This window comes from Zingiber officinale, chromosome 8A (genome assembly GCF_018446385.1).
Source record: "Zingiber officinale cultivar Zhangliang chromosome 8A, Zo_v1.1, whole genome shotgun sequence".
In the NCBI taxonomy this organism is placed as follows: Eukaryota; Viridiplantae; Streptophyta; class Magnoliopsida; order Zingiberales; family Zingiberaceae; genus Zingiber; species Zingiber officinale.
Window position 1 is genome coordinate 39,834,779 of NC_056000.1, and position 27,181 is coordinate 39,861,959.

The 27,181-nt window shown below is 37.9% G+C and overlaps 1 protein-coding gene across 1 annotated transcript; it reads left to right on the forward strand.

The window, feature by feature from the left end:
• The first annotated feature begins 2,711 nt into the window (after positions 1–2,711).
• Positions 2,712–12,195, forward strand: LOC122008575 (S-norcoclaurine synthase 1-like). Its single transcript, XM_042564344.1, has 4 exons — positions 2,712–3,018; positions 3,097–3,344; positions 11,391–11,715; positions 11,793–12,195. Exons 1-4 carry the CDS (start codon positions 2,788–2,790, stop codon positions 12,030–12,032), a joined length of 1,044 nt encoding a protein of 347 aa, XP_042420278.1. The 5' UTR covers positions 2,712–2,787; the 3' UTR covers positions 12,033–12,195.
• Positions 12,196–27,181: the final 14,986 nt, after the last annotated feature.

Sequence of the window (27,181 nt, forward strand, 5' to 3'; positions counted from 1 at the left end):
CCTATTTTGGATGGCCAAAATCACCTAAGCGAGCGGAGCCGGAGTGGAAGACTCGGACTGAGGCAAGCGGAACTGGAGCGGAAGATCTGGATGAAAAAGTCAACTATGTTGAGTTTCCTAGTCTAGGCGCCTGGACCAGGTCGGGGTGCCCGGAACCAGTCCGGGGTGCTCGGACCATCCGAGTGCCCTGAACCCTTCCAGGCGCTCAGAATCTAAACTTTATCCAAATCGACGTGGTGTTTAACCATTGCATCAGGGATATAATTCTATCCCATTCCAGGAACTTGGAACCCTTCCAAGCGCCCCGACCAGGACTATAAATATGACCCTGGTTCAAGAGGTTTAGGACAACACTTGTGATTCATTCTAGTTTTGTTTTGTTCTGTAATTGAGTACTTCAACTGTTGTAAGAGGCTTCTCTGCCTGAAGGAGATTGTTTACTGAGCTCCAACTTCCTTAGATTAAAAACCTCCCCGGTTGTAACCAAATAAATCTTTCGTGCATCTTTTCTTTCAGTCATTTATTTTATTTATGCAAATGTTAAATTAATTAAGCCGTAAATTTGAGAAGGGTTCTTTTTATTTGTCAGGGCTACTCACCTCCTTCTAGCCGGTTGCCAACGGTCTTATAGGAAGCTCCCCATTGACTTGAACTTCCTCCTTTATTCTTGGTCAGATTCCTCTCCCTTGGACGTTGATTTGAATAATGCCCTTTTTTATTAGAAGAAAAGTACATAATGTGCTCCTTGCCCTTTCATATAATGGGGTCGACCTTTTTTTTGACTTCTCCTTCATCTTGAGTGTCAATTTAGTCTTCTCTTTCTTTAACTTAGGATACTTGATCTTATAGTGTCCTCTTTCTCTACACTCAAAACAAATTATATGATCTTTATTTTTAATACATGAATTTGTTATACCTTCATGAGTTGAGCTCGTAGAGGTGACACATTCTTCTTCATTTGATCTGAAGGTAGAGACATCCTCTGATCCGGTGTCAATGGCCTCTCTCCCTCAATTCTTGAGATGGATGCTTCTTCAATTTCCTCCTCGAATGTTAAACATCTCTCAATTTTTGAGTTCTCATGCTCTTGATCCAAAGAGTCTCCCTCTTTAGATTCATTTTTGTTGGGAGGTTGTTGGTGCAATCATCCTCGGGTTAAGGTTGACCAATTTGACTAAGCTCGAGTGGATTCGAGCTTAAGTTTTGATGTTTGGATAATATGTGACACAATATATGAGACGAGGTCAAATAGGTCAAGGTTGATAAGATATTTGACGATATGTGAGACGGGAGTCAACTAGGTCATGGAGGATTGGATATTTGATTGGAAAGTCCTAACTGGAGGTTAGGCAATGTAAAGTCCTAACTTGGGAGTTAAGGGTAAAGTCCTAACTGGATGTTAGGCAAGACAAAGTCCTAACTCGAGGGTTAGGTAAATGAAAGTTCTAATTACAGTTAGGAAAGGAAAATTTAAGTGAGTTAAGGAGGACCACACATTAGCAAAGAAAAAGCCCAAGTGGATAGACGTGGGAGCTATTTTTGTTGTGAGAGAGGGAAACGATTGAGGTAATATGTTATGACTTCTTAATCGATTGGGCTAATCAATTAAGGCTTTTCGCAAGAGAACAGAGAGTCTGAGAATCGATTGGGTAATCGATTAAGTTTTTATGAGTCAATTAGGATGGCTTGCCAATTGATTAGGGTTCGAAAAAGAGTCGTTCTGTAGGTGCACGAACGGTCGGATGACGTGACAATCAATTAGGAAAAAGCTGAATAGATTGGTAAGAGTCGAGTGAACCCTAGAAAAGGGTTTTTGCGAAGGTTTGAAGGCAACACTCTCACACATCTTGGTCGCCGATTCTTAGGTGTTTAGAAGAACAAGTGTTGCTACATTGTCCACCACCAAGAGAGTATTCCAAGTAAGAAGAAAGCAAGCTAAGCAAAGGTTCATGTTGTAAAGTCATTTTCAATTTCTTTGTAACTTAGTTTATGTTTTTTGTTTGCATTTCTTGTATTCGAGAGTGTGCGAGGTTTCTTCACTCTCGGATTGTTTTTGAGGAGTGTTTTTCATAGTGGAGTATATGCATTATGTGGATCATTGGAGTCATCTCAAGGAGTTAGATACTAAGTAAAATTCAAGTGTTAGCATTGGTGAGTCTTTGCTTTAAAATATCCGATGCAAATCATCATCGACAAAGCGCAAAGTGTCCTAACAGTTTTCACTTGGCGTTGAGGTTGAACCTCATAAAACTTAGCCAACTTACTCCATAAATCCTTCGCATCTTGAAATGAACTTATCTTACACAAAATATTATTAGGTAAAATATTAACTAATAATTTAATTACTCGATCATTTATTTCAAATTTTTTGAATTTATTCCTCGTTCCATTTTCTATTTTGGATAGGTTTTCCCTTTGAATTTCTTAGAACTTCAAAACTCTATATTAGAATAAATTATTGTCCTATGTCTATCATAAAAAGTTCTATTTTTTATTTTCATATATTGAAACTTTTCATTTAGAATAATAGAGATGTCTAGATCATATTCGAATCCATCTCAAATTTATTGTGAAGTTGAGTTCCTTTGACTGTAAATCTTTTGACTTATTGAAATTTAGGACTTTAAATTTTCAGCTCGGTGGTTAGTATAAATAAGAGCGGATTCTATTTATTAGGACATGTGGATAACTAGGGGGTGAGGGTAAATAGCTTTACTTGCTGCTTAGATGATGAGCAGAACTCATAAGTGAAACTCCACGGAGCTAACAACAGCCGTGGACCACGCGATGGGGTCTCTCCCGGTGCCCAACGTCCAATCTCTTTCCGCCGCTTCCCATGCCGCCGCCGATGTCCCCCACAGGTACATCCGCCCCGACCTCGACACCCACCCTGTCGCCGCCTCCGACGCTGCCGTCGACATACCCATCATCGACTTCGGCCGACTCCGCGATCCCAAATCCCACCTTCACGAGTCTTCCAAGCTCCATCTCGCCTGCCAAAACTGGGGATTCTTCCAGGTGAATGCCCTAATTCCTGGATCCGCCTTCCCATGTGCTATAGCAACCTCTGTAGTTTCGTGTTCATCTGATCTACAGTTGATAAATCACAACGTCCCTACCCAAGTGGTTGAGAGGATCCGGCTCGATGTCCATCGGTTCTTCCAGCTTCCGTTGGTGGAGAAGAGGCAGGTGGCGCAGGCGGCTGGCGATCTCCAAGGCTACGGGCAGCTGTTTGTGGTGTCAGAAGAACAGAAACTAGATTGGGCTGACATGCTCTATCTCAATACTCAACCTGATACCGAGAGAGCCATGAGATTTTGGCCCACTCAACCCCCTTCCTTCAGGTAACACCGAAGATTTAGATCTTGTTGCAATGAATCTTCAATCTTAATCTTTGGTTTGTTTAGGAATTGTTGCGTTTGATTGGGCTCTATCACTATCTGATTTATATCTTCCTGGAGGACTCCAAAAAAGCAATGCCTCCATGATTAACATGTATAACTTCTTCAGATGAATCTAGTTAATGACCCTGCTAATTAGGTAGTTGATGATATTTTCTAGAAGGCATGGTTTGGTACTGTTGATGAAAATTGCTCTTGCTCATACATGATAGCTTACATTTTTCTTTTCCAGCAAAAGTACAATGCAGATCCTACTGCAACAACAAATTTTTACAACCTTTGCGTCCATGAAAATTTAACTTTATCTCCCGTGAAACCTTCAAATAAAGAATTCTAGCATTTGTTGAAGTCATTGGCATGATCAGGACAAATTTATGTCTCTTGTGCTGTCTTCATGACACTATATTGTGGTCTCATTAGCTACCGGTTGATGATATTATCCAGAAGGTATGGTTTGATACTATTGATGAAAATTGCTCCTGCTCATGCACGATAGCTTGCATTTCTCTTTCCAGTTGCTTCCATGAAAATTTAATTGTACCTTCCGCGAAACCTTTGAATAAAGAACTCTAGCATTTGTTCAAGTTAGTGGCATGATCAGAACTAATTTATGTCTCTTGTGTTGACTTCTCCACTTGTTACATATGAATTACTATTTGCACAGCTCTTTCAATATTGCAACATATCCGCTAAAAGTTCTTTGGGTTGAAATCACTTGTCAGTATAATACTATAAAACACATATAGGATCAATTTAAGATAGATGCATGAATGCACAATCAAGATAGATAAGCCTAGAGTATGGAGATCCAATTCCATCGTGACATAACAGAATGGAAACTCTTTTCCTGTCATAGAAGCAACAAACAATAAGAAAAATGTCCAACATAGTAGAAGTCTAGAAGATGGGACAACAAACAAGAAAAGTGATGTAACATTCTTTGTCTATCACTCTATCAAGTGAATCTATGTGTATGAATGCATGAGAGCAAAACTATAGAGAAATCTGGATAACTTGTGTCCTCATTGTGTACAAGGTGGGTTATGCTGCTGGCCGCTTGCCCATGCCCCGATCTCATCAACTCCAACAAGGGAGAGAATGTTTTATATTTGAACAATGTTTTAATATTCAAACAATGTTTTATATTCAAGCTAGGTTAATCTTCCAACTGACATTTTTAATTGGGATGGAACTATCTCAAAAGAGTTCTAGTTGATTGCTTTGTGCACAAATAAGATCACACATTAAAACAGGGGAACAACAAGAAGTTATAACTAAAGAGAACAAGAATCAATTAGTGGATCCGTTAACTAATCATGTTGTCATGTCATATCATATTTATTTTGGTAGGAAAGAACATAATTTGTATGTCTATGTTCTGGTTAATTATGATCATCTATGAAACAATTTCTATTCTTTTAAACCATTTTACTTGTGTACTACTATTCTTTGTCGAATGCCTCACAATTAAGGTTGTCAGATTGACATCCTATCTAAGAAGGATAAAAGGGTCATCAGATCGGATTGTATGATCAGGGCATAGGATCCTAACTTTCAGTATATTTATTTGCATCATTTTTATGTCATAAATTACATTATTCATGTAAAAAATAAACAAAAAATATTACATACCAGTGAATGATTGAAAGTTACCTAACCTTCCAACAATTCATTAAATATTTAGTTATAATGTTTGTTGCAGTGTCATAATCAAATTGATACTAGAAATGACTAAAAGGATATAGGACCACACTTAGGTTGATAAGATCCTAGCTCAATTAAGATTCTAGTAGAGTTTGATCTTTTAGGCCTATCATATTACTTGATAAACTTGACAATCATGTGCTGAAGTTTTTAATTCAAACTATTTCCTTTGGTTTGTAGTCCCACATTGCCAAGTTAAGAAGGTTGGAAGGACTTATATATGGAGCCCTTCCATCCATGCTTAGCAATGTTAAGGGGGCCTACACGCATGCGCGGGCTGAACCCAAATCAGGTGATTTTGGGGGGTTCGAGCCGGAAATCCATAAACCGGGCGTGACACACGCGATCATCGCGCGCAGGGAGGGTGCAAATCCCCAGCTCGTGGGCCTCACGCTTGCGGGCGACCCGGTTTGTTTTTGCCAGTCTGGTTTGCTTACTTGGTTTATCTATTCCGGTTTGGTTCTGTTCCCGTGAAAAAGCATTTCTGTCCGCGTGAACGAAGCGACGCGGTCCTGTTCTCGTGAGGAAGCAAAGCGATGTACGCTTTGGTGCGTGCACTGTTTCGAAGTGTATTTATACACTTCCTTTGCTCCTTCTCAAATCACTCAAAAGCAAAGCATTCCTCTGCTCTCTGCTTTCTCCTTTCTTCTTCCCGAGTTCGAGTTCTGAGGCTTGGTTTTTGCGATCTGAGGTTGAGTCCGAGTGCGACGTTCGTCTTGGAGTGCACCTACGAACGGCGCGAGCGGTTGTCGGATCTTGGGAGGATTTTGCCGGAGAGCTTCTGCACCGTGGGCGGCAATAAATTCTCTAAAGACAGTCGACAAGCTCAACGCTTCAATCGGAGATACACAAATTCTTAACCCTACTCTTATTACCGTTTATTGCATGCTCGTCATTTATTGGTGCAATTATAGATTAGATTACCGTGTTACTGTAATCATATCACTACAATTTTAGAGAATTTATTGTAGCATCAATAGACATGATGAATGATAGGGTGACAGGGTCTGATGAGGCTAGCGCCTGACCCGAAAGATTTTTCGGGCAAAACTTCAGACGTTGGCAACAACGGATGAAATTTTGGCTTACTACGCTAGGGCTATTCTCCGTTATAGAAACAGATCTTCCTTCACCTAATGAAGAGGAACCTGCTCGTAGTGCTGCCATAGAGAGGTTTAAGCAAAGGGATTATCTCTGCCATGGGAGGATCCTGTCTGCCCTCTCAGACGCACTATTTGATGTGTACTGCTCAACCTCTTCAGCTAAAGAGCTGTGGAAATCTTTGGATAAAAAATACAACTCCGAAGATTCTGGTTTAGAAAAGTACATTGTGGCAAAATTCCTAAACTTTAAAATGGTTGAAGGCAAATCTGTAATTGAGCAGACACATGAATTCCAAGTTCAAATTCATGGTCTTGCCGAAGGAGATATGCCATTACCTGAAAAGTTTCAGGTTTTATCAATCATCGAAAAATTGCCTCCGAGTTGGGAAGATTTTGGCATGACTCTTAAACATCGAAGAGGTAAAATCTCTCTAGAAGTTTTGATGATTGTCTTAAATATCGAAGAAGAACATCAGAAGCAACATAAAAATGATGATACAAGAATGCCTATGGATTTTATTCCAAAGGCAAATGTAATAGTCTCATCTGACAAGAAAAAATTCAAAAATCAGAAAATGAAGAACAAGATGAAACTCAAACCAAAGGTTCAAAAGAAAAATGTAACCAAGCCGTGCTGGGCATGTGGACAAATTGGACATTATGTCAAATTCTGCCCTAAGTGGAAGGACAAGGAGAAAAACCAAAGCAATACGTCCAACATCAAGGCACAAGCAAATGTCGTGACTGCTAGTGACGACACCAGCAATAGGTTTGTTACCTTCAAACCTGAACTAAACTTGATCTATCAACCTAATGAATGGTTAGTTGATACAGGTGCTAATGTGCACTGTTGTGCTGATCGCTCTGCCTTCCTTACTTATCAGGTAATTGAAGACACTTCCGTGACCATGGGGAACCATTCTGCAGCCAGGGTGTTTGGGATAGGACAAGTTGACCTGAGGTTCACCTCTGGAAAAGTCCTGTCACTGCATGAGGTGCATCATGTTCCAGCGGTCCGTCGAAATTTGATTAGCGGGTCAAAGTTAGTCTGTGCTGGTTATGAGTTAAACTTTAAATGTAATAAAGTTGTAATATTACATTTAGGAACCTTTACTGGAAAATGTTACCTTAATGAAGGTTTATTTAAACTCAATGTAGAAAATGCTACCTTAAATAAATCTACTGATATTGGTTGTTCATATAACATTGAGTCTTATGATATATGGCATGACAGATTAGGACATGTCAATTTTAATACCGTGAAAAGGATGATGAACCTAGACATGATTCCTAAGCATGTTATAAATGATAAGAAAAAATGTGAAGTTTGTGTGCAATATAAACAAACCCGAAAACCCTTCAAATCAGTTGAGAGAAATTCTGATATTTTAGAATTGATCCATACTGACTGTTGTGAGTTTAACGGTGTAATAACGAGAGATCATAAAAGGTATTTCATCACCTTCATTGATGATCACTCTCGTTATTGTTATGTTTATTTGCTGAAAACTAAGGATGAAGCTTTAGATAAATTTATGATTTTTAAATCTGAAGCTGAGAATCAAACAAATAAATCTGTTAAGAGACTAAGGTCTGATAGGGGTGGAGAGTTTACCTTGAACTTGTTTCAAAAATTTTGTCAAGATACAGGTATAATTCACGAGGTAACTGCTCCATATAGTCCTCAATCCAACGGTATAGCAGAACGAAAAAAATCGAACCCTTGAAGATATGATTAATTCCATGTTAGGCAGTTCTGGGTTATCCAACTTCTTGTGGGGGGAAGCTCTATACACTACATGCCATGTGTTAAATAGAATCTCCATGAGGTCTAGGGATAAAAGCCCATATGAGCTTTGGAAAGGCCGGAGGACAAGTTTGAAATACCTTAAATTGTGGAGGTGCCTTGCAAAGGTACTAGTACCTGAACATAGAAGGAAAAAACTTGGTCCAAAGACCGTAGATGGTATCTTCTTGGGTTATGCTTAAAATAGTATTGCATATAGATTTCTGATTATTAAATCAGAAATTTCTGGAATAGATGCAAATACTATTGTCGAACTTCGCGATACTACATTTTTTGAGGATATATTTCCTATGAAGACAAGAACACCTCAGTCTATATCTAGTATTCCTACTAGAGATAAGCCTGCTTCCGAAGAGGCCCCATTATCCGTAGAAGGTATACCTTCCTCAAGTCACTCTAGACTAGATGAATCTAGTGAGTGTACAGAACTGAGGAGAAGCAAGAGGCAACGTGTGTCTACGGATTTAGGCCAGAACTTTATCACCTATAATATAGGTGACCCTGTGACATATAGAGATGCTATGGCTTCTCCTGAAGCTAAGCACTGGAAAGAGGCCATTAAAAATGAAATGGACTCTATTATCTCTAATGCCACTTGGGAGTTGGTAGATTTACTTCCTGGGTGTAACACTATAGGATGTAAATGGGTGTTTAAGAGAAAACTAAAACCTAATGGGTCAGTAGATAAATTCAAAGCCCGCCTAGTTGCTAAGGGATTTAAATAGAAAGAAGGGATTGACTATTTTGACACTTATTCTCCTGTTACTAGAATTACTACAATCCGAGTGTTGATAGCATTGACATCTATATATCATCTTGAGGTTCATCAAATGGATGTCAAAATGACATTCCTTAATGGAGATCTTGAAGAAAAGATATATATGGATCAGCCTAAGGGACATGTAGTTTCTGGAAATGAGAATAAAGTCTGTAGGTTAGTTAAATCTCTTTATGGTTTGAAGCAAGCCCCAAAGCAGTGACACGAAAAATTTGATAGTGCTATGCTATCGTTTGGTTTCGAAATGAATGACTCTGATAAATGTGTGTATGCTAAAATGAAAGGTGATAGTTGTATTATCTTTTGTTTATATGTAGATGATATTCTACTTTTTGGTTCTAACCTTTCTATTATTAATGAGACTAAGACCCTCTTAAGTGGTAAGTTTGATATGAAGGATATGAGTTGTGCTGACATGATTTTAGGGCTGAAGTTGACTCGATTAACTGATGGAATAGCAATTTCTCAGTCACTCTATATTGAGAGAGTATTAGAGAAATATGGCTATAGTCAAGTTAAATCTGTAGTCACGCCGTATGATCCTTCAAAAACTCTCCACAAGAATAAGAGTGGTGTGACAGTGTCTCAATTAAGATACTCACAAATAATAGGTAGTCTAATGTATTTAGCAAATTGTTCTAGACCTGATATTTCTTTTGCTATATCGAAATTGAGCAGGTTTACCAGCTGCCCGGACAAAACGCATTGGGATGCATTAGACAGAGTACTCAGATACCTAAAAGGCACTATATCCTTGGGCTTGTGGTATGGGAGATTCCCTGCAGTCCTGAAGGGATATAGTGATGCTAGTTGGATAGCGGACACTGCTGAGTGTAAAGACGTTACTGGTTATGTCTTTACACTTGGAGGCGGTGCAGTTGCTTGGAGGTCTGTTAAACAGACGATTATAACTCGTTCTACATCTGAGGCAGAATTGTGTGTTTTGGATACCACAGTAACTGAAGCTGATTGGCTGAAGGGTCTTCTTTCTGAAATTCCCTTGATGATGAAGTCAATACCTTCTATTTCAGTACACTGTGATAATCAAACAACAATAGCTCAGATTAGAAGCTCCAAGTATAACCAGAAACAGAAGAGACATGTACGAATACGATTAAAGTCTATTCGTGAGTTAGTGTCTCTTGGAGTGGTGTTATTGGACTTTGTAAGTTCAAAGGACAATATTGCTGATCCACTCACTAAAGGGCTTGATTCTGAGAAAATCAAGAGATTCAGTAAGGGAATGAGACTGAGGCCTGTCCTGGATTCATCTATAGCAGCAACCCAACCTATCTGATTGGAGATCCTAAGAAGTAGGTTCAATGTGATATAAACAAGCTATAAGGATGAATCGTAAGCATCAAATTGATTGAGATGTAATCTCATAGTCTCTTCCCTGGATAGATGCTTGACTGCTAGTAAGGATGAGCTTAGGAGCTTTTAATGAGTTTAAGGTCTTAATGACAGGATGCTTGCAGTACATCCTTGGAGAACTTACCTATGTAAGTGTAACTGTGGGGCCGCAGTGTGGGGGGTCTAGGCAACTCTCCTTAGCACTTATGAAACAAGATTCGGTGGCATGACCGTAATGCACCAACCTAGAAGGATTCAACCGTCGCCAGTGATGAGTTGTTACCAATTGATCTTCACATATAAAAGGTTTAAGATCAAGACTCAGTTCTCTTTAAACCTATGTGAATAAGATTGGTGTACTTAGGTGAAAATTCAAACCGGAAGGTATTTTCACTAAAAGCTCATTGCAACCAAGCCTCAAAACATATCTTTATTTTCGATCAAAATAATTTGAATTAGTGGGGGATTGTTGAAGTTTTTAATTCAAACTATTTCCTTTGGTTTTTAGTCCCACATTGCCAAGTTAAGAAGGTTGGAAGGACTTATATATGGAGCCCTTCCATCCATGCTTAGCAATGTTAAGGGGGCCTACACGCATGCGCGAGCTGAACCCAAATCAGGTGATTTCGGGGGGTTCGAGCCGGAAATCCATAAACCGGGCGCGACGCACGCGATCATCGCACGCAGGGGGGGTGCAAATCCCCAGATCGGGGGCCTCACGCTTACGGGTGGCCCGGTTTGTTTTAGAAAGCAAAACAGCGCGACACATTGTTTCTGTCCACGTGAACGAAGCGACGCAGTCCTGTTCTCGTGAGGAAGCAAAGCGACATACGCTTTGGTGCGTGCACTGTTTCGAAGTGTATTTATACACTTCGTTTGCTCCTTCTCAAATCACTCAAAAGCAAAACATTCCTCTGCTTTCTCCTTTCTTCTTCCCGAGTTCGAGTTCTGAGGCTTGGTTTCTGCGATCTGAGGTTGAGTCCGAGTGCGGCGTTCGTCTTGGAGTGCACCTACGAACGGCGCGAACGGTTGTCGGATTTTGCCGGAGAGCCTCTGCACCGTAGGCGGCAATAAATTCTCTAAAGACAGTCGGCAAGCCCGACGCTTCAACCGGAGATACACAAATTCTTAACCCTACTCTTATTATTGTTTATTACATGCTCGTCATTTATTGGTACAATTATAGATTAGATTACTATGTTACTGTAATCATATCACTACATCATGCTCACAAATGATCTGAGTGTTGCATTGGATAACTACTCTTCGGAGCTGAAAAACCTAGCAGAATGTTTGATGGAAATCATGGCTAAAAACTTAGGACTTGGAATGGATGTGGTGACGGAGAAGTTTAAAGTTGGCATTCAGTCAATCAGATTCAACTACTACCCTCCTTGCGCCCAAGCCCACAAGGTGTTGGGTTTCTCCCAACACTCTGATTCTGATCTAATAACATTGGTTCTCCAAGTCAATCAAGTCCAAGGGTTGCAAATAAAGAGAAGAGGGGAATGGGTCCCTGTCCGGCCTCATCATGGTGCATTCATTGTTAACCTAGGTGACATATTTGAGGTAAATTTTAATGTGTTTTATTTGATATTGGCTTATTGTACTTTCTCGTGGGGAGTAATAGTTGGTGTTTCATTCAGATATATAGCAATGGTAGATACAAAAGTATTGAGCACAGGGTTGTAGTGAACACTGAGATGGAACGATTGTCCATAGCAACATTCCACAGCCCCAAGTCCGATGCCGTGATAGGTCCGCTGCAGGAGATGATAGGAGGAAGTGGTGCAAAGTATAGAAGTGTGGACCATGAGGGCTTTATGAAGCTGTTCTTCTCTTCAAAACTTGATGGGAAGAGCTTCTTGGATTCCATGAGATGTTAGTCATGAAACAACAGATGCCTGGATATAGTGAAAGATTTAGTTTCTGAGCAGGAAGAAGGTTTAGGTTCTCTATCATCAGAATGTTTCATTATCATTCCCCAGACAATGTTTTCAAAATACATGTTGTAGTTGTGCAATTATAATGTTTTGCCCTTAGCACTAACACCATTTGGCTTTCTAACAAAAGCTGATCATATATTGCCTCTCACGGGTGTAGTAATAAAACACAGAGGAATAATAACAAGACCAAAGGTTGAATCCTTCATGAGATATAATACTTTAGAGGTTGACTTTGAGTCTGTATAAATTGCGCCCTAGATTTATGATAAGCGAACTAGACGAAGGCCGTTGTATCAATCACTCCTCCCTTTTCACAAAACAAAAACATGGCTCGAAGCAGCACTAAAAATAGCACTGTGAAAAAACTAAAATTTTATTTATCCGAAATAAAAAAAGTAATGTTAAATTTAGAGATGATTTAATATATGCAATCATGACCTTTTTTCAATAGATATTCCAAATATGAAAAAGCTTTCTTAAAAGCTTATCCTATCTTTAACTATTACAATGGACTTTTAAAATACTTAATTTTTCTTTAAAAATTATAATTTTTTTATATGATTATTAAAATTAAAGAATTTATAAATGTTTTTAAATTTTAAAATCTTACATACGATAAATCGGTTATTATTTTTTCAAATGCCACCCAGTATTCTAATTAGCCTTGCAAGTGGGCGCCTAGGCGGGAGGCGGACTTCACCCACCCTGCTTTTGTTAAAAGTCGTCTTAAGGTGAGTTAAACACGTAGGTTAAAAATCAAACCTTCCTTGCCTTCACCTTCCGCCTCCTTCCACCTATCTTGTTGCTTCGTAGCTGCCGTCACTTGTTGCTGTTGTCATTAGGTAAGGTTTTTAAAAACTTAATTTCGATTTCGAAGTTTTTCTGTACTTCCTTTAGAAGATCGTGCGAAGGATGTCTCGTTGGACCCATCGCTCGGCCACAGGCCCGTCGCTCGAGCCTAGTGATGTGCCCATATGCGTCGCTCGGGCGCGACAACGCGTTCGTGCCTACATGACGGGCCCGACGAGCATCCATCGCACAAACCTTCGACAGAAGTAGAAACGTAAATCATATGTTTTTCTATTTTTTTAAACTTAAGTTTTAATTGAATATTTTATATTAATAATTTTAATCAACTTTTAATTATTATTGAAATAGTGGTTTGATATGTCGTGGATTTTACACATCTTTGAAAATTTTTGTATGTTTAATATTATAATCCAACCTTTAAATCCTAAATGTAAAACCCTAAATAACATACCCATAAGTTAATAATAATAATAATAATAATAATAATAATAAACTTGATATGCATAGTGTCGTAGCATTCGTTCGCAGCGATGTGTATATCAGGAGGCACACACTGAGACTTTTGATTTTTAATCCACGTGGCTCTTGTGCAAAATAGGAAAAAAATGTAAATCTTGCGGCATAATTTTTTTTGTTCTATCTTTAAATGTTTTGATCTTTTAAAGATTATCTTTTATTTGATTATTGAAGATTAATGGTGAAGAATGAGAAATAATCAGAGATGGAATTGAAGTGGAAGTCTAGCGATATTGTTTAAGATTATAAAGTATTATATTGCAAAGAAAAAAGATATTAGATCACATATAAATTATGTAAGAGGCTTATTAAGGAAGGAGTTTATCAAACATCATATTGTGAGTATTGTAGGGCAAATTAAAGCAAGTCCTAAAACATATGATGAAGACAAAAAGAGTAAAAGCTTATCTTGAAAATAACAAGAATAAGAAGCAAGAAAGGGTGGAAGAACTAAAAGAAGAGAGGGGGTGGAAGTTAATATAGATGTTGATGTAGAGGATGAAGATTGTCAAGTGGAAAGAGATTCTTCTTAAAAAAAATCAAAGCATCTTGAGCCTATTGATAAGTGGACATCCACAATTGATCCAACAAAGGAAAAACAATAAAACATAAATGATGCATTAAAGTTAAAGTTTATAAATGATGTGCATGAGCATCTTGCAAGATGGATTTACAAGACGGGGATTCCTTTTCATGCAATTGACAATAAAAAATTTAGACAATTTATAGAGGCTGTTGGCCAATTCAGTCTGGGCTACAAACCTACAAGTCAATATTTTCTAGGAGAGTTATTTTTGAAACAAAAAAGTTGAGAGAATCAAATTATCTCTAAGAAAGCATGAAGAAGAGTGGATGAAAAATGGATGTTCAATTATGAATGATGCATGGACATATTGCAAGAGGAGAAACATTATAAATTTATGTGTTAATTGTAAACTAGGTACTTCGTTCTTTAGTTTTATTGAAGACTCCATGGAGGCACATACTAAGACTTACATCTTTGAGTTTGTGAAAAAAAAATACATCAATGAAATTGACCCTCAACATATGGTTCAAATAGTGACGGACAATACGACAAACAATATGGTGGCCGCAGAATTGTTGAAGGTTATACAACCTCAAATTTTTTGGACCTTTTGTGTGACTCATACAATCAACCTCAAGCTTGAATCAATTGGGAAAACTATTCAAATTTAGTGGAATACTTAAAAAAGCAAAGACTAGCAATATTCATCTATGCACATCATAGAACTTTGACTATTATGAGAAAATATATCAAAAAGAAGGATATTGTGATGCCCGAGATGACTAGATTTGCTACTTCATTTTTGACATTGGAAAGTCTCAAAAACAAGAAAGATCAATTAAGACTTGTATTACACCTGAGAAGTGGAGCAACACAAAATTAAGTAGTGTGAAGGGGAAAGCGACTGAGGCAACGGTAACAAGTATCTATTTTTGGAATAATGTTTCTTTGGCTTTGAATATTTTTACCCCTTTAGTGAAAGTTTTATGGCTTGTTGACGGTGACAAAATGTCCTCAATGACCTTTTTATTGGATCCACTTAAACAAGCCAATGAAGAGATTAAAAAGACTTCAAAAAAGAAGAAAATTTCATCCCTATTTTGAAGATTATTGATGAAAAGTCTAAGGGTAGACTTGATAATCCTTTACATTATGCCACTTACTTGTTGAATATGAATTTTTACTTTAAAGATTTAAGCATACAAAATGACACCAATATTATGAATCAATTCTTAAATTGTGTTGAGAGAACTTTTCTCATTGATGAGGCCATATAATCTATCATTTCTAATGATGAATTATTGAAGTATAAAAGTAAATCTAAAAATTTTAGAAGAAAAATAACGGTCATGACATATGAGAAGGTGGATGTGTATCATGACTTTGATCCGGGTACATTTCTTTCCTTTATTTCTATTCATTGACATACATGTCTCATTTACTTATTTTTGGATTTTTTTTTGCTTCTTTACTTTTTTTAAGTTGGATGGTGGCCCAATTATGGTGGTGACACTAAACTTACAAAAAATGACAATGTAATTTCTTTTCTTGACAAGTAGTTTATCAAGGTGTGAAAAAAATTGAAACCAATTAAAGGGGTAAGTAGTAATTCATAAATTATGTTATCTATTCTTTTATTATTATTATTATTTTTAATATTTTTTTAATTATTTAGATACATACTAAGAAGAGGAATAGACTCGAGATATCAAAATTGAATGATCTTGTATATATGAAATTCAATACCAATCTTATGAAAAAAAAAAGAGAAAAAGAAATGGACAGAGATTTGCTTCTATCCTCTCAAGCTAGTAAAGCTCAAGGTTAACTTATTGATGGTGGTGATGAATATGAGGTCGAGCCAGGTTCGGGACTTATTTGGAGAATGGTGGTGGAGAAATGCTACAACAAAGGAGGAGCATAAGGAACTTCCCTGTTAGAGAACTTGATGAGAATTTAGATATATTAGAGGAAGAGAATGAAGATGATGTTGATTTTGAGACAAATGATAAGAGGATTATGGATGTAGTTGATAGTGCATGTGTAGATGATTTAGAAGATTAGTTATGTTTAGTTTAGTCCTTGTTAAGTTGTTGCCATGTTGAATTGAAACTTTAAATTTTAAACTTAGACTTTTGGTATAAGTAGTGATATTACTTTTTTTATTATTCATATGGTGATGAATTTTTATTAATATTAATTGCATTTATATATTTATTTGTGTCTTATATAAATTGTATTATATTATAGGAACTTATTTATGCATAAACATCATAAAAAATGATCATATAAGAAGCTTTTGGTATTGTAGGAACTCTAAAAAAATTCAACCATCTAGACAGCCAAGATGATAGACCATCACTGACCATCCTGTTACCGTCTATCATCCTTTACCATACTAATGTCACCTCATCTTTCCATGTGCATGTGTGTTCTATGGCCAAAAACATCCGAAGTGCCCTTTATACCTTGGTCCTAATGGTCATTAAAAAGTGGAAGTGGACCTTTAAAAGTTGCTAGTTGACCAAAATCCAAACATTCAATTATTAGACTCAAATAGTGTAATATTGCCTTATCTAGATTATCCTAAGAAAAATCTATATGACCTTAGTAATTTCTAAGTTGACCTAATAGAAAACTAGGTTGACCAATGTCTAAATAAAAAAGTTTCATGGTACTACTACCTCTGGATTTACTTAGTTAGGCCAACCTACCGGTAAGCTTGGTCAACCTACTAAAAGCTTGAGTTGACCTACCTATTAGTCTCTCATGAGTTTTTAATATTTAACAAATATATTTTAATGAATACTTTATTTTTGATAAGTTTGTCGAGTACAATAGGATCGGCGTATCTTCATATACAAGACGGGCTTCCGTTTGAGTTGACTGATGTATTCATCTCTCATTTCTTATTGCAATTCAGTATAAGATTTATGGTTGCATTTTATTTCCAAGTTTCTTTGTTGAAACTTAATTATAAATTTTAAACATTCGGAACATTTTGTTATTTACATTACTTATGTTTTTCTTTTAATTGTGAATTTTGTGATAATTTGAAGAATTATCTATTCACTACCCGTCTGATCTATCCTACCAATCCTTCACTACTTTCTAACAAAAGGGTACGACACCTATCTCCCTAAACCATGAGACACATTTATTGACATCCCTAATACTTCTAAACTCGTCTAGGATGTCTTAGCACTTATTCAGGAGAAGTGAATAGTTGAATGTTTGTCTTAGCACTTAGCATTATTCAGGACACACAAACCATGGGAAGCAGGGGCGGATCCAGAATTTTAAATTTAGGAGGACCGCATGCTAAATGACAAAAATAATTATCGTCAGAAATTTGTACATCCTTGAACAGCCTCCGAATTCTCAATTTATCACTGAAATTGAGGTCAAAATTTACCTAGAAATCACCGTCCTAGGTTACGGTGGTTGACAAGACAATAATAACGAACAAGTTCAAATGTAGCTCCGACACGAAACAAGGGCCAACGACCCTTCTCAAGTTGCGATATTACTTCAAGATTTTGATATCAAACTACCAATAGAAAATTTAGAGTGCTAACTTTCTAAATATGTAATCAATTTTGAATTCTGGCGATCGACGATATTACAATTGACAATGAAAGCAACAATAATGATTTTGGTGTGAATTGGAAAAGATCGAGATGTCTAGCCATAGGAGAGAAAAATGCCTATATCATAAATTAGAAAAGATTTCTATATAGTAATAAATTAATAATATTATTACTAATAATATTTGTATATAATTAATGATTACTAGTTTCCTTTTGTTAAATTTAATTTTTTTTCCAACATAATTCCTATCAGGTAAATTAAAAGCCCCCTTGTAAATCCGTCACTGATGGGAAGTTTATTGATTCGGCACAAGTGACTTTTATTCAGGATGCAGTCATCCATTGATGATAATATCCATCTTGCTAAAAAATTATTAAGAAAATAGACTTGTAAGTGAATTTCACTGAGATGCATGATTAAAGTAGATTTGCGAAAGACTTTTGACACGATAGATTCGGAATTTTTTATATCTACACTTGTTTGTTATGATTTTTCTCAACAATTTTGTAGATGGATCCATGAATACATCACTACTGTTTCCTTTTCTGTGAGTCTTGATGGTGAATTAAATGGTTTCTTCAGTGGAAGAAGAGGCTTGAGACAAGATGATCCCCTCTCCCGTTTGTTGTTTGGACTATATCTAGAGGTTTTCTCTATTGGGATCTTTGTATTGGTGCAATCTGAGCACGGGTAGAATGACGGTATACTACCGTTTTGGTTGAGTCAAGGCTAGAGTTAGACTCTATCTCTTTAAGATGAATTTGCCCCACACACGGTGCTCACAGAACACGACAATCGTCTCCCAAGATACAACGACTTTATCTTGCGATAACAGCACTGCAAATCGCAATACCTCCGAACCGAAGAAGGCTTCTCGAACTCTCCAATGCAAGTATGGAATGCAATACTTGCTTTGTTTGGAAGGAATTGAGTGAGTGAAATGAGGATGTGAGAGACTTTATTTATACTAAATGAAGGGGTATAAGAACCTCTTGGTTCAATTAGATCTCATCCATTCATTTCGAATTGGATGTAGATCGCATCCTTTCCTAAGAGGCACACTACTTCTTTATAAGATGCCAACCTTTAACTATCCAAAAGACACTTAAACCTTTTAATTTCTCATTTATAATTTCTAACAATCTCTCACATAAATGGAAATTAATACATGCATGTTATCACCTAAGGAGAGTTCAATCGATAAGTTAATGCATCGGGAGAGGTAGCTTGTAGCTTTGAACCTTCCATAGTGGAATGCTATCGAGCATACTAGACTACACAGTGAACGCGATGTCTTGAACTGCTCAACTGTTTGTGTATACTAAGACAATAACACCCACACAGACACTTATCTCACCTACTTTTAATTCTCATGGTTGGTTCCGTTTTGACCATGGACACCATCTTGGATTCATGAGTGTTTCATTGAAGTGACCAGTCTTCATACTCATATAGGTGATACTTTTATCAAGAGTTTCCTACCATATTCCATCTTATAAAGGTATAGAAGTCATTAAAGCATACGCTTAACCTCACTACATGTGGTAGGATAGCACAAGTCCATCCTAGGATTGAGATAGAAATAATATATTTCGTGTGCTATAACACAATTTCTATAACTTCGTTGTCCCATTGAACCAAGATCTTGGGATCTCCAGTCAACAAGGTTGGGTGACCGCTACACTTGTTTTAGTTGTAGATTTTTAGTCTCATTCCCCTCGATGAGCAATATACTTGATCTCTGTTGGTCCCTTTGGAGGTCGGCAAGAGGGGAGGGGTGAATTGCACTGCAAAATAAAACAAGCCCTTTTTCAGATTTTCAACTAAAACACTTGCATAAACAGAGTAAACAAAATAGAACAGAAAAAATGAGACTCACAATTTACTTGGTTACAACCGGGGAGGTTGTTAATCCAAGGTAGATGAAAAGCGTACTAAAAGATCTCCTCTGGGCGGAGAAGCCTCTTACATCGTTGACACACAAGAAATAGAAGCTTAACTCTAAAATGGAGAGTACAAGTGCTAGAATTGAATTACTTGTGATTGATGAAAAACTTCTGGACCAAGACTATATTTATAGCCTTGGTCAGGGCGCCCCGAAGGGGTTCCGGGCGCCCTGGGAGGGATAAAACTTTATCCGCAACATAACGGATCGCGCTTGACGCGATCTGGTCAAAAGGCCAACTCTGGGCGCCCTGAATGGTTCCGGGCGCCCGGACCACTAAGTCAACCAGGTTGACTTTCTGGTCCGGGCCTTCTGCTCCGGTGCTACTCATCTCGGTCCGGGTCTTCCGCTCCGGCTCCGCTAGCTTGAGTGATTTCGGCCATCCGGAATAGGGCTCACCCGAACCTAAGTTCCGGCCTTCTCTTCGAGCAGCCTTCCTTATCGATTTTTCTCGTTCCTCGAACGTCGCGTACGTTCTTCTCGTCCACCGGTGTACTCTTCCACGGTCACCTCATCCCTCGGACGCACTGAGCCCGTCGGCTCTCTCCCCATGTCGTCCTTCTCGCTAGCCGCATCTTCTGCTCGACTTCCTGTGTTCTTAAGCTCTTGCACACTTAGATACAAGGGTTAAACCAAACAAGACTTAACTTAACGTGTTTGATCACATCAAAACACCTTAGGGTTTCAACAATCTCGACTTAGCCCATTCATAAGAGGGTCTGCTAAGTTTTCTTTTGACTTGACATAGTTGATTGCAATCACTTCGTTCGAGATTAACTGCCTAATGGTATTGTGTCTGTGATGCATATGTCGAGACTTACCATTATACATACTACTCTGTGCTCTTCCAATCGTCGATTGACTATCACAGTATATAAGTACGACGGGCATAAGTTTCGTCCAGCTCGGAATATCTTCCAAGAAATCCCTCAGCCATTCAACTTCTTCTGTTGCTTTGTCTAGTGCTATAAACTTAGATTCCATAGTTGACCGAGCAATGCATGTCTGCTTTATGGATCTCCAAGATACCGTTCCTCCATCGATTGTGAATGTTGGATTAAAAGCGCTAGAGGGGGGGGGGGGGGGGTGAATAGCGCTCATGGCTATTTCGTTTGTTTATAAAAACTATCGAGTATATACACCGCGGAAAAGTAATAAACACAGAAGCAACGCTAACACTTTTCTTTTACTTGGCTCGGAGCCAGTGGCGACTCCTACTCCAAGGTCCGCGATCGTTGATCGCTTTCGTTGGGCAATCACTATAGATCCGAAATTCTTTACAAGAATGTAAGTACAAGTAAAGAATAAAGAATGATTATACTGACAATACAAAATGAAGAAAGTAGTCGTCGATTATCGGAGCAGTAGAGCGTTGTTGAGGCGTTCGGAGCAGCGCACAGGAGCACAAGTTATTCTGTTTTTAGTTGTCTTCGAAGTGCTGCACGAGGCTCTTTTTATAGCCTCTTTAGATCTGATCCAGATCCTCGAAGCTCGGGATCAGGTTTGACCTGAAGCGGATCGGTCGATTGATCCCCATGTTCGATCGACCGATCAGATGATCTCCTCCTCATCTGATTCGATCACCCCGCTTCGATCAGGTCAACTTATATCCTTGGTTCGGTTGACCGATCCTCGGGTTCGGTCGACCAATCCCTCGATCGAACTCGGTCTGCAATCTGGAAATCTGATCCGGTTGTACTAGGGTTCGATCAATCGATCTGACCGTTCGGTCGACCGATCAAGGTTAAGTCCGATCCTGCAGAATCGTTAGTTCCCTGCAAATAGAGTTAGACAAGTAGCAAATAATATCAAACAAATAAGTTGACAACCTTCGGACTATCCGTTTCTGACTTCGGATTTCCTCTGGAAACCCTAGGTCAAATCGACGCCTACTGTTCCCTCATTGGGGAACGTGTCCTCACCTACTCCACTCAGGAGAGTATACTTGTTGTCAGTTGATCCTCCAGACCAACTGGACTTTTGCTCAATGCCCGAAGCTTTCGATCTTTCCACTAGACGTCTGATCCATGACCCACAGTTTTTCACCCGCCAAGATTTCAACCTAGAGTTATCACCTCCTAGGATTTTACCTTAAGCTCTCGACCCGCCAAGGCTTTCCGCCTAGGGTTACCACCCCCTAGGGTTTTCCCTTTGCCTAACCGCAGCTAGGACTTTTCCTTACCTAGGGTCACCACCCCCTAGGACTTAGAGTTTTCCACCTGCCTAACCGCAACTAGGACTTTTGCCTAAGTACACTTAGGATTTCCTGTAATCTCATTTAACCTTGTCAGATAACAAAACATCTAACTTTGGACCCTTTGATATAATCAAAACACAAATTTGATCGTCGGATGCTTCCCGTACAAAAAATCTTCCCCTTTTTAATTATGACAACATGGTTCAAAGTTAAGTAAAAATATAACAATAAATAAAGAAAGTTAAACATGAGCATCTATGCAATAATTTTAAAAAAACTTATTATCCCCCTTTCATTATGTTTAAATTCTTAATTTGTTTAACTTTTTAACTTTTCTCTCCCCCTTTGACATAAATAAAAAAGAATACTAAGAAGAGAAAAAAATATTTATTCTATCTAATTTTAAGCTCCTTTTGAAGGGTAGCACTCAGTGACATTTAGCTTTGAAAAAAAACTTAGCTAAAGTAGAGATATTTTTTTTTTGAAAATTGTAGCTTTTCAAAAAAAACTTAGATAAACGTAAATTTTGAAGTTGTCATAGTCTTTCCAAGAAAACTTAGCTAATATTTTTAGTTTTGAAAATACTAAAAAAAACTTTGATAAATTTAGTACTTTCAAAACTTAGCTTTTAAAAAGAACTTTGATAAATTTAAAAACTTAATTAGAAGTACTTAACTTGATAAAAGTTTTAGCTAAAAAAAAATTGATAAAAACATAACTTTGAAATTATTTTGATAAAAAACTTTAGGAAATACTTAGCTAAAAGAACTTCCTTTTTCAGAAATGTTTTGAACTTTTTAATTAAAACAATATTTTAACCAAAAAAATTAAAGTCTTTAATTTTCTTTGCACTCCCCTTAATCAAAGTATGTAAAATAATATTATTATTTATATTTATTTTCCTAATTTTCCATCTCACTCATTCTATGTTATCAAGCATGTTCAACTTATGTGTGAGTGTGAGACGGAGTTAACTTTATTTCAATTTTAGCAAAGTTTAAAAATATTGAAATTGAGATTTAAAATCTAAGTTTGAATTTTCAATGAGTTTGAATTTAAAATATGAGTAAACATTTAAATTTTTGAAGATTTTGAAAATATATTAATTAAGTTTGAAATTATAATTTTACCCATTAAGATTTTGAAAAATTAAATATGATTTAAAAATTAATTATCATTAAGTTTTCAAAAATTAAATATTATTAATTATCATTAAGATTTGAAAAATTAAATACGATTTTAAGATTTTGATTTTGAAAATTTAATAATTTGAAATTTAATTATGATTTGAAAATTATAATTTTGTAAATAATGATTTTGAATTTTGAAATTAAAAGATTTTAAAATTAATTATGATTTTTGAAATTAATTAAAAAAATATGTTGGTGCGGGAAGCATCCGACGATCGAACCCAAGTTTTGATAATGACAAAGGGTTCAAAGTTAAGTCTTGTTGTTATCTAACATGTTAAATGAGTGTTTCAGGAAAGTCCTAACTGCGGTTAGGTAGGTGAAAACCCTAGGGGGTGGTAACCCTAGGTCTTCGGGGGTGGTAACCCTAGGTGGAGAAAAGTCCTAGCTGCGGTTAGGCAAAGGGAAAACCCTAGGGGGTGGTAACCCTAGGTCATAGGGGATGGTAACCCTATGCGGAAAGTCTTGGCAGGTCAATGGCTTCAGGCAAAAGTCCTAGGGGGTGGTAACCCTAGGTGGAAAGTCCTAGTGTCGCGAACCAGGTGAAAGACTGGACTAGCCGGGAAGCGGATGTCCAGCAGAAAGTCCGGAAGCGTTGAGTGCTGAGCAAAAGTCCAGTCGATCTGGAGGATTGCGCTGGCAACAAGTAAATCTCCTGAGTGGAGTAGGTGAGGACGCGTTCCCCGTAGAGGGAACAGTAGGCGTCGGGTCGACCTAGGGTTTCCGGTTGGAAATTCGAAGTCAGACCCGGACAGTCCGGAGACTGCCATAATATTCTTTATCATATTCATACTATTGTTTTATGCTAATTTTGTGTTGCAGGATATTGTTTGGGACTAACATGTCTTGCAGGTACAAAATAATGAAGTTTTCCCTCAGATGAACAGTGCCCGAGGCGCCTCCATGGAGCTTGGAGGCGCCTCGGGTGCAAAAGCTGACCTAGCCGCGAAGCAGGGCTGAAGGCGCCTCAGTTGGCTATGGAGGCGCCTTGGAAGGCGCCTTGAAGACCTATGAAGACGCCTTCAAGGTGATAAGCGCAGAATGGTCAGCGCTCATCTGCAAGGTGGACTCGGAGCTATGGAGGCGCCTTCGGAGGCCTTCAAGGCACCTTGGATGCCCTTTATAAGGGGTCTTCGAGCAGCAGTGAAGATCAAGAATTGACAAGCTTTCCTTCTGCTGTGTGCTGCTCAAGAAACGACTCTAAAGGGATGTTGCAGTCGCCGACGACTCGAAGCTTCAATTATTATTTTGTTGTCGGTATTATTTCAATTCCAGTTGTACTTATTTCCTTGTACTTATTCACGATATTTTAGTTGTTGCCCACGGAAAGCGATCAAGGATCGCGGGCCTTCGAGTAGGAGTCGATCTAGGATCCGAACGAAGTAAACGACTGTGTCTCTGTGTTTGTGTTTATTTACATTTCCGCTGCGTATTTTACTCCGATAGTTTTACGAATCGAACGAAATAGTCACGAACGCTATTCACCCCCCCTCTAGCACTTCTCGATCTAACAAAATATACTCTAATTATGATTTAAACAATTTGAAATTAAGATTAACATTTTGGAATTAATTAAGTTAATTTAATTGAATTAATTTGGAACTACTTTAAACCTATGTCAATCTCACCTTTTCTAAGTTATCAATAAGGGAATCTTAATAGTTTTGTGAGATGGTTAATTTTATCTTTGATTTAAGTTATGTCTAAGGATTAATTTACATTTGGGTTAGACTCAGGTTTTCAATTGGTCAATTAAATACACATTTCAAAGATTAGCTTTTAGGTTGTGGCGAGGCACTAGACCTTCTTGAGTATGAGATCATTCACCACTTCTAGGCAAAGCCTCTCAGTGAAATTGGATATTTAATTTTCCTTTTGAAATCCCTAGGTCTAACTAGTCAAGTGTAAATTACGCCTAGTGTTAGTTAGAGCCCTAGAGCCAATCATTTGATGATTGTATGTACTCATTGTATCATATTCTTGTATATTAATAAAGGCATTTGTTTGGTTATTATACTTATTTGTATTAGTGCCAAATAGACTAAGTATAATAGCATCCTTGAGTAGAAGGTTCATACCTATATCAATCGATTAGTTGAATCGATAGTGAGATGATATAGGGAACACTACTCTAAATCATTCCTAGTCGAGTATTAACATTCAAGGACATTGTTAATGCAATAAGACTAGCATGTAGGTCAGCTCGATAACTTGATCTCACAAGTCATGGATATAGAGATATCAAGCTGACACATGGGTATACATTGGAGAATGTATACTGAATGACCCGCTATGAGAAAGTATCATGGATTGTTATATGAGTGTCATATACTTTCTCATGTGGCTATTAGTATGACTATTAGTCCTTAGACCTGAAGTTACCATGGATCCCTACATAAGGAGTTATGTACTTTGGTTTCGTCAAACGTCACCCGTAACAGGGTGGACTATAAAGGTGATTATTGGGTATGTAACAAATTATGCAGAGGGATGTGAGTGATGTAGATGGGATCTATCCCTCCCATATGACGGGAGCGATATCAATATTCTTGATAGAGTTAGACCACGAAGTGCATGGTCATGCCCAAATGAGTCAATATGGGATATTGAGCTCATTTGATTTAGTGTGCCTACTTGGAGTTCAAGATTTAGATTGATTAGAGGATGACACGGTCTATGCCTCATATTGATCAATCTAGATGTCTAGGATAGAAGAACATTGTCACATATTGTGAGGAGTCACAATTAGTAGTCACACGGTGATGTTGGATCTCGACATTTCTTGTAACTTGGGTAGTAATGATGTGTTGCTAGATACCGCTCATTACTTATGCTCCTAAATGGGTTTAGGGCATTGCCAACGTTACAAGAACCTATAGGGTCACACACTTAGGACATTTAGATGGAGATTTGGTTCATATGATGAACCAAGAGGATTAGATTCATTTGATGAATCAAATTGGATTAAGAGTAATCCAAATTGGGCTAATTGAGTTAGACTCAAGTTGATTCATGTATTTAATGAGTCTAATTTAGATTATGACTCATTAGATCAATTTAATTTAATGAATTAGATTCATTATATTAAGTTGGCTTGAATCAAATAGTTAGATTAGATCAACCATGAGAGAGATTGAGTCAAGTTTGACTTGACTAGAGAGGAAGAGGTAGAATCAAGTTTGACTTGACTCTTTGCCACATCATGAGTGAGGTGGCGAGATGTGGACCAATGGTGTTGCTCCACATCATCATGGTTTGCCACCTCATGGAGGTTACAAGCCTCCATTGCATTTAATGTGGCCGGCCACATGAAATGAGTGTAGGTTACTCATTTGCCACATCATTAGTGAGGTGGCAAGAGGTGGACCAATGGTAATGGTCCACATCTTCATGGTGTGCCACCTCATGGGAGTTACAAGACACCTCTTAATGGCCTCCACTTAATTGTAATTAAGTGGAAATGGGGGTTACACAACCAAATGTGGCCGGCCACTTTAGTGAGGGGAAGAAAATGAATTTTTGATTCAACTCCTCATTTACTCCTTTCTTCTTCCTCAAGCTCTCCCTCTCCCTCTCCTCTTTGCTTGGCCGAATCTCACCAAGGTGCTAGCACACCTTTTGTGTGAGGTTTCTCCACCTACGTGTCCGTGTGGATACTTCTAGAGGACTGACGCTTGACGGTCTTGAGATCCGGCAACTCCTTGGAAGAGCGGGAGCGCGAAAGGGCACGCAACAAGGGTAAAGTTCTCAACACATAGATCTAGGAGTAGATCTAAAGATTTTGAAACTTGTATTTGTATTTTGTTCGGTTTTCCTTGCAGGATCTACAGCTTTGGGTGATTCGGGGTTTTCGCGGCCCGAAAAACCCAACACCTAGGTCCTTAACTAGCCTAATCTAAGTATGTATAATAAAAGTAGAAAACGCAATCATCAAACAATTCTAAAAATGGTCTTCCTATTGGCTCTCCCTAGATCATAGCCTCGATATGGTTTATCAAGGTAATGGATTTGATCCTTGGGGACCCAATATTGTCCAAGTCCAACTTGATTAACCAAGTTCGACTTAGGGACCCATGCTTGGACTAATTTGGGATTATTTATATTAACCAGAGATAAATACGACTTATATTTTCTTTTAGCCTTGAATCCAAGTCCGGATCTGTTATAAACGGCTCATTGTTTTCCAAAAATCAGATCAATATTCTTGGAACCCAGAGTAAATCGTTCTAACATGTTCTTTAGTTCCTTGACTTGATTTTTCAGGCTAGAATTCTCTTCCTCAAGCTTTTGGACTTGAGTTGAGGTTCCAGTCTG